The sequence below is a fragment of the Piliocolobus tephrosceles genome, chromosome 4 (genome assembly GCF_002776525.5).
Source record: "Piliocolobus tephrosceles isolate RC106 chromosome 4, ASM277652v3, whole genome shotgun sequence".
Taxonomy (NCBI): domain Eukaryota; kingdom Metazoa; phylum Chordata; class Mammalia; order Primates; family Cercopithecidae; genus Piliocolobus; species Piliocolobus tephrosceles.
In genome coordinates this window covers 17,022,895-17,031,068 of record NC_045437.1, presented here as the reverse complement: position 1 = coordinate 17,031,068, position 8,174 = coordinate 17,022,895, and the positions used below count along the sequence as shown (strand labels likewise).

At 43.3% G+C, this 8,174-nt stretch overlaps 1 protein-coding gene across 1 annotated transcript; it reads left to right on the top strand.

The window, feature by feature from the left end:
• The first annotated feature begins 6,684 nt into the window (after positions 1–6,684).
• On the top strand, positions 6,685–7,095 carry LOC116418755 (histone H3.Y-like). Its single transcript, XM_031935399.1, has one exon. The coding sequence runs from the start codon at positions 6,685–6,687 to the stop codon at positions 7,093–7,095; it is 411 nt and encodes a 136-aa protein (XP_031791259.1).
• Positions 7,096–8,174: the final 1,079 nt, after the last annotated feature.

The following is an 8,174-nucleotide window of genomic DNA, read 5'->3' as shown; positions in this document are numbered from 1 at the left end:
GACAGGACTGTGTTTGCTGGAGCTTCTGCATCTCAGTCCACCCTGGATTTACCCTCGATCTTGATGTTTTACAATGTGAAGTTGGCCTTACCTAGATGAAGACAGCAGATTTTCATAGTAGCCTTGGCTAAATATTTAGGCCTCCCAGGGCATATTGAAGCATTTTTCTATGTCTTTCTAGTTGGAGGAATAAAGGTGCCTGGGCCTTGAGCATCCTGTGGACAGGTAGCTGCCTTCAGAGACACAAGGCCTTTCCAGGAGATTTGTATGGTTTCATGCAGAAGCCTGATGTTGCTGTGTCTTAGCTTGTATGCTTATGTCTGGGTTTCAGTAAGTGAAGCTTCCAGAAATATTACCCAATTGTTGTCCTTCTGTGTATTTTCAATGCTCATATGTATTTTTGTGAGTCATCACAAGAACAGTTAAACTGTTAAACTGTTTTCCAAACTGCAGAAATAAAAATAAAATCACAAAGCATTTTTTTCTCTAAGTTGACTCTTCTCCTATTCCTGTCTACTGTACTTTATGTCCGCAAGGGATCCTTTACTAGTTTAATACATAATATAGTGTCAGTGCTTCATGTAAGTCTAGAGAGACGGAAACCAATTCCAAAACCACCTTTCCTCAAGCAGTCATTTGTAATGGTCGTATGTGTGGTTTAAAAGACACAGAGAAAGCCTATGGATACTTCACGTTTGCTACACATGGTGATATTACCGGTACTTCCAGAGACACTGAAATTTAGTTCAAAACATTGCTTCAGAGCATTCTCGATTTTATTATTCCTTCTGCCGATGATCCACTCAGAAGATCAAACCTGAGTGCGGAGACTTTGGAGACGTTATTAAAATATCGGACAAATAGGTTCATCACGAGTTACAAAGTTATTCCATCTTCTACTTGTACATACTCTGCTTTACATTTATTATGGGAAAGAGTACTTTTTCATTATAGAATAAAGACCTGAGATTTATTATGGAATCACTGTGACCTTTCCCAGCACAGCTCCCAGATATCCACGGTGCTATTTCAGTCTTTTTACCGTTGCCATGTGCCCCCTGAATCACAGAGTATAAGCAAAAAGGATCTAAAATCCCCCAGGTTCAGCTCTAATATTGAATGGAGAGTAACATGTACTCTTTCTTCCTGAAGCCAAAGATGCCCCCATAAAATATAGTTTTATTTCCTCAGACACTCAGCTTTTGCTCTTAAAATAATACTCATTGTACATAGAATCTGTCTTTGGGTATTACACAAATTTCTAAACTTTACCAAGTATGGGAAATTCTGTTTCATACCTTCATATTCTGACATTGTTTAGCTTTCCTTTTATTTTACCAACTTCCGTGTAAAGGCGTATAACAAGTTAGACCAGTATGTCTTAGAGAGACACAAGGAAGGTCCAGGTTCTTGGAAGAACTGATGGAGATGGGAGGGCTCTCTCAGGAATTAAAGTGCTTGAGCAACCAAAAGAAGTAAGATCCAAGAGACTTCATATCTCCCAGTTTTTAGATTGCTGTCAGCTCATTCCTTTCCCATGGCATTGAGCAATCTTGGAAGCTGTATTCTGGCAGACGTGGCAGGTCTAGCACTTTCTGAACACTAGAGGAAAAGAGAACCTGGCCCAAGCAGCCTGATTTGGAGACAAGCATCTGTAGAGAACAGTACCAGTGATTGCACACACAAGCTTAGAACGTTTTTCTGGCCCCTCATAGAACTCAATACTTTGAGTGGGGTCTGAGTAAAGCTGACCTGAAATTTCCATCAAGGTCTCCGAGGTCAGCTCAGGGACAGAAACACAGCGTTGTTTTCACAGAAAGGAAAATTGGATTAGCTGAGAAGGTTCAGTGTAATTACACCTCTTTTTTTTTTTTACTTTAAGTTTTGGGAGTCATCTGTAGAACGTGCAGGTTTGTTACAAAGGTATACATGTGACATAGTGGTTTGCTGCACCTATCAACCCATTATCTAGGCTTGAAGCCCCACATGCTTTGGATATTTGTCCTAATGCTCTCCCTTCCCTTGCCTCCTTCCGCCTGACAGGCCACGGTGTGTGATGCTCCCCTCTCTGTGTCCATGTGTTCTCATTGATCAGCTCCCACTTATGAGTGAGAACATGTGGTGTTTGGTTTTCTATACCTGTGCTAGTTTGCTGAGAATGATGGTTTCCAGTGTCATTCATGTCACCGTAAAGAACACGGACTCATTCTTTTTTATGGCTGCATAGTATTCCATGGTGTATATATGCCACATTTCCTTTATCCAGTCTATCATTGATGGGCATTTGAGTTGGTTCCAAGTCTTTGCTATTGTAAACTGTGCTGCAGTAAACATACATGTGTATGTGTCTTTATAGTAGAATGATTTGTAATCCTTGGATATATACCCAGTAATGAGATTGCAGGGTCCAATGGTATTTCGGGTTCTAGATCCTTGAGGAATTGCCACACTGTCTTCCATAATGGTTGAACTAATTTATACTCTCACAGACATTGTAAAAGTGTTTCTACATCTCCAACATCTGTTGTTTCCTGACTTTGTAATAATCATGTACTAAATCTTCTCAATATATAATATCATATAGCCACAGCTCTCAAGAAAGAAATCTGTAGAAAGTGATTTCTTTCCAGGAGAAATCTTTGACAGCTTTCATGGCTGATTATATTACATGTTAATGACAACGAAGTTTTTCCTGGAGCTTCATTCATTATTCTTAAAGTCTATCTCATAATGTACATTTGGAGACTGCCTAGAAAAATGTGGTCTCTGATTGGTGCTGGTAAAGTGGTGACAAGATACCTAACAAATAAAGTGAGTATACTTGACTATTTTCCATCATTTACTATTTTGGGACAAGCTTAACATCTTCAGTGCCTGCCTTTGCCCCTCACAAGTAATTAGCGTATGCCTAAATAAAGTTTAAGCAAGCTAGCTCCACTATTCCCAAGCACATATTATCTAGGGTCTAGTCTTTAGAAGTGTAAAGTACAAAGCTTCAAAGTACAACTGGCCAGGTGTGGTGGCTCACGTCTGTAATCCCAGCACTTTGGGAGGCCAAGGCGGGCAGATCACGAGATCAGGAGATGGAGACCATGCTAGCTAACACGGTGAAACCCCGTTTCTACTAAACAAATACAAAAAAATTAGCTGGGCATGGTGGCGGACGCCTGTAGTCCCAGCTACTCGGGAGGCTGAGGCAGGAGAATGGCATGAACCTGGGAGGTGGAGCTTGCAGTGAGCCGAGATTGTGCCACTGCACTCCAGACTGGGTGACAGAGCCAGACTCTGTCTAAAAAAAAAAAAAATGTACAACTACATAAAAAGACGTATCCAAACTAGAAAGGTTTAAATGATAAATTGATGGATTTGTGTTTCCTATGGAAGAGGGTACAAAGCACAGTGCTAATATACATATATAGGGGAGAAGAGGGCAGAGCTTTTATAAAATGAAAATCTTGGGAGCAGTTTCTTTAGTAGCATGAATATTAGAGAGATGATTCATGAAATTTCAACTTACTGCCATGTCTAGAATTACCAAGACATAGCTAGCATTTTTTAAAAAACAAATTTTTCTAAACAAAACTATTAATGAGATGGATGAGGTGTTTCTTTTTTTTTTTTTTTTTTTTTCTAATTACTTCGTTTGAAGATAGGAAAGCATGACTGTTTCTATTTTCTCTGTAGTTTGCCTTGTGACATTACCACTCAGAGAGATGTTGATACTTCACTTTTCCAGTGTTTACTGATTTGAAGACAGGGTGATGATATTGAATCTCCTTACAAGCCACCCTGATACTGGAACTCCGTTTTACTGTGGTTATACATTTGTTACCGTTTATCTTATATTCACGGTATTGGATCAATTACACATCGGTATAATTACAAATAATGTTCAAACACACAAAATACTTAATGGTCAAATCCTACACTGAGAGGGAATTTTGTTTTTAATTTTTGTGTTCTTATAGAATAATTTGGAAAATAAAGTAATAATTTTATCTTGTATGAAAATGTATTGTCATCATATGTATATCTGTTTTAGAGAAGCGCAAAACAGAAACAAACATGTTGTTCTGGCCATAAACCTAGTTTACACTGGGGCCAATTCCTTGGAGGTGAAGGCGTGGAAAGGAGTGCCCAGATTAGACGGGTATCTGGGGTCTGTGCGTCTCTCAGTTTTCGGCTCCTAGAGTGTGCTGCCATTCTGACGTCATCACACATCACTCCCTGACATGAAACAGTCTTGGTAGGAAAGTAAAAAGAGTCATTTTCGAGAAGAAAACTGTTTTTTAATTTCACTTTTATTTTTACAAGCTGGAAAAGAGGTGTTTGATTCTCCAGGAAAAGCTATGGAAAAGTGCTAAATGTTTACAAGGGCAACTACTCCAGCACTCTTAGAAAGCCCAGGACCTTCAGGACAGAGTATTGTAAGGGAAGACTTTGTTGTATCTCCTTAAAATCACGTATGAACAAAAATCCTAAGTTATATCAACTTCAAGATTCCGTGTGAATCCACCATAGTCTCCTAAAAGGGTTTCTTCTCTCTGAAAACAGTTCCCCGTCCACAGGAGGCTCAAAGTCCATGTACCTTTGTTCTTCCAACTAGGAAGCCCTAGAACAATGCCTGCTCATACATGGACCTCAGAGACCCAAATATGATGATGATGACGATGATGGTGATTGCTATTTTCTTGAGCCAGGGTCTCACTCTGCCAGCAAGGTAGGAGGGCAGTAGCTCCATCTCGACTCACTGGGATCTCCACTTCCAGAGATCAAGAGATCCTCCTACCTCAGCCTGTGGAGTAGCTGAAACATCAAGCACCAACCGCCACATTTAGCTTTTTTTTTTTCTACTTTAATTGTAGAGAGGAAGTTCTGTCATGTTGCCCAGGATGGTCTGGAACGCCTGAGTTCAAGTGATCCGCCAACCCCGCTCTCCCAAAATGCTCTCTGTCGCCTGTAGTCCCAGCTACTCAGGAGGCTGAGGCAGGAGAATGGCGTGAACCCGGTAGGCGGAGCTTGCAGTGAGCCGAGATCGCGCCGTTGCACTCCAGACTGGACAACAGAACCAGACTCCATCCGAAAAAAAAAAAAAAAAAAAGAGGAAATATAGACAATGAGATGTATCTATTTTAAATATGAATAAATAAATCAATAGTTGAGTGGTTGCAAGGGACCAAAGGTGAAGGAAAAGTGCGGAGACTGGACACAGTGCATTTGTACGGAAGTGAAACTAGTCCATAGAATACAATAACGGTGGACACGTGTAATTATGCCTTTGCTCGGTCCATGGAATGTACAACAGCCAAGTGAATCCTAAGAAGAGCTATGGTCTTGGAGTCAGAGTGACGTGTCAGTGTAGGCTAAATGATTGTAGCCAAAGTCCCAATCTAGGAGAGAAAGTTGATAATAAGGGGGCCTATGAATATGTTGGGGGAGAGGATATCTGTAACCTCTGTTCCTTTTGCCCCATTTTGGCATGAACCTAAAGGTTTTCTATGAAATGAGCTCTATTTTTAAAACAGTAATGTAAACTTATTTTGTGAGTGTTGATTATCCTGGAATTTCCTGTTTGGTGCATGATATATGCATTGCATACATGGGCATTAAATTTCTACTACAAGTATCAGAGAAGCCTGTTAACCGTGTATTGAAATAGGGGCCTTTTGTTTGTGTGTTTTTTTTTTTCTGCTTTGCCTTTTCTCATGGAGCCAGAGGTATGAAGGTAGCAGCTGTGGCCTCGGTTCAGCAGCAGCTCAGTAAACTCAGGGTCTTCACTGGGCCTCATGGCATTTCCAAAGCTGGCAATGGAAACCAAGCTCAGCCCCAGTACCAAGGTAAGAAAAAAACAGGGGGCCTCAGTGACAGGCTCATAGGACCATTTGAACAAAAAGCCACAGCTTTGCCTGAAGGCTACCTGCAGATTCCCTTGAATGTCACTTTGGGGGAGAAAAATGCCCCCAAGAGCACCCCTGTTAGAGGTTTTCCATCTTTCCCTCACCGTTTCACCTCATCCTCTGGGAACCTGAGAGACACCTCATGATCGCACCCTTGGTGTTTTGCAGCAGTCACCAATGTCGTGTAACATGCAACTTTACTCATGTCTTTTTCATTGTAATGACTTCCATGTAAACTTTCAGAATCTCCTTGGAACCCAGAACTTTACTAACTCGCACCTACCATCCCTCCCATGATGCACACAGCAGAGGTTCCTCCCTCCCTGGGGTGTGTGCAGAATCTGGGGACTTGATTGGGTTTTCACAGCCCTGATGAGGTTGAGGATCTAGTGAAGCAAGGGGTACAATGGAAGGTAGCTGGGAGGGTCTAATGCAATCATCTGAGCTCCTTATAAGAGGCAGGGCCTTACTGAGACCACAGAGATCTCCAGACAGAAAGAGACTGCCTGCGAGGGAGATTCCTGGTTGCTGCTGTGTAGACCAAGGAAACCCACGACCCTCCAGGAAGACTAGAAGCCCGGCCTCCGACCCACAGACCTGAGAGCCGGTGAGTCTGGGGCTGGGTTTGCAGGGACTAAGTGTGTGGGAGAGTCATGCGCACAGATCTCAACTCACAGGCTCTCTGCATCCTGTCCACAGCACCGCTGCCCTCGTTTTCAGACGCCAGCACCGCCTGCAGGAGGCCAGGCTCAGCCCAGGGAGAGCGGAGAGGCTAAGGCCCCCAAACATGGCGCGCACCAAGCAGACCGCCCGGAAAGCCACCGCCTGGCAGGCCCCCAGGAAGCCCCCAGTCACCAAAGCCCCAGGCAAGAGGTTGCCGCCTAGAGGGGGGATCAAGAAGCCTCACCGCTACAGGCCTGGCACCCTGGCGCTGCGGGAAATCAGAAAGTACCAGAAGTCCACGCAGCTGCTCCTGCCCAAGCTGCCCTTCCAGCGCCTGGTGCGCGAGATCGCCCAGGCCATCAGCCCGGACCTGCGCTTCCAGAGCGCGGCCATTGGCGCCCTGCAGGAGGCCAGCGAGGCCTACCTGGTGAGCCTCTTCGAAGACACCAACCTGTGTGCCATCCATGCCGGGCGCGTCACAATGATGCCCGGAGACATGCAGCTGGCCCGCCGCATCCGCGGAGAGGGAGCGTAAGAGCCCACGCTCCTGGGAAACGTCGCACTCTAGAGGACTTCTTTTCTGTTTGGTTGTGTTTCCTTTTTTCTCTTCCCCCTGTAACTGGTAGTTCTGACGTGAGAAGTTTTGTTCCGTTTTGGTTTCTTTTCCCTCCCGGGGTCCAAAGGTAGCTAAGCATAGGATTGCCAGTGGAAATGTAGGCAGAAATCAGGTTGTGTCTGTGTGTGCTTCTGTTAGGAAACGTCTCATCTACCTTGAGGCTCCCAAGGCACTAGTGTCAAGTGCAAATGTGTCTGTGAGCGAGTTTCAGTTCAACTCTATAAAATTATAAAGAAATCTGTTTTTTTCTTTACTATGTCTGCATATGAGTTCCGTAAACAAAGTAAATTTCTTATTAATGAGAGTTAAAAGATGTTTATTGCATTTTATGAAACAGTAGATTCCAGGTATACTTGGAAGTTTTATGTATACAACTCTGTGTTTTCAATGTTCCCTGTCTCCTATGATGTTTCCACTAGTTTGCTATGAAAATACGTTAAACTTCATTGTCTACAATTTGAATAACCTCTCTATTTACAAATTACTGCACATTGTGGAAGCAGTGTGAGTAGAATCCAGTGGGGTATATCTGTGTGTTGAAGGGAGTCAGAGGCACCCATTGGGAGTCTGATGCAGTCCATCTGTGGTGGCCTGTATCCGGGAGTGTGGTCATTGTCATGGTTGGAATGGTCAAGGCCTTGGTCACGCAGGTTGTAGAAGAGGCTCTGGACATGTGTGAGATTTGAAAAAGAGATGCCCCTGAGAAAGCTTGCCTGCACATTCAAGTTTAAGGGCCACATTTTTATCTAGTACCACAAAATTATGGGATTTGCAGCCCAAGACTAGAAAAGTAATCCTGTTCCTGAGGGAATAAGTACTGGCTCCATCTTCCCAAGACAGAAGACTGTATGCTGGAGCTTCTGCATCTCAGTCTATCCTGGACCCACCCACAATTTTAACACTTTCCTCACACTCTGACATGGTCTCACCTAGATCATGGAAGCAGCCTTTTTCATAATCACTTTGACTAAATATTTGTTCCTCCTTGAGTGAATTGA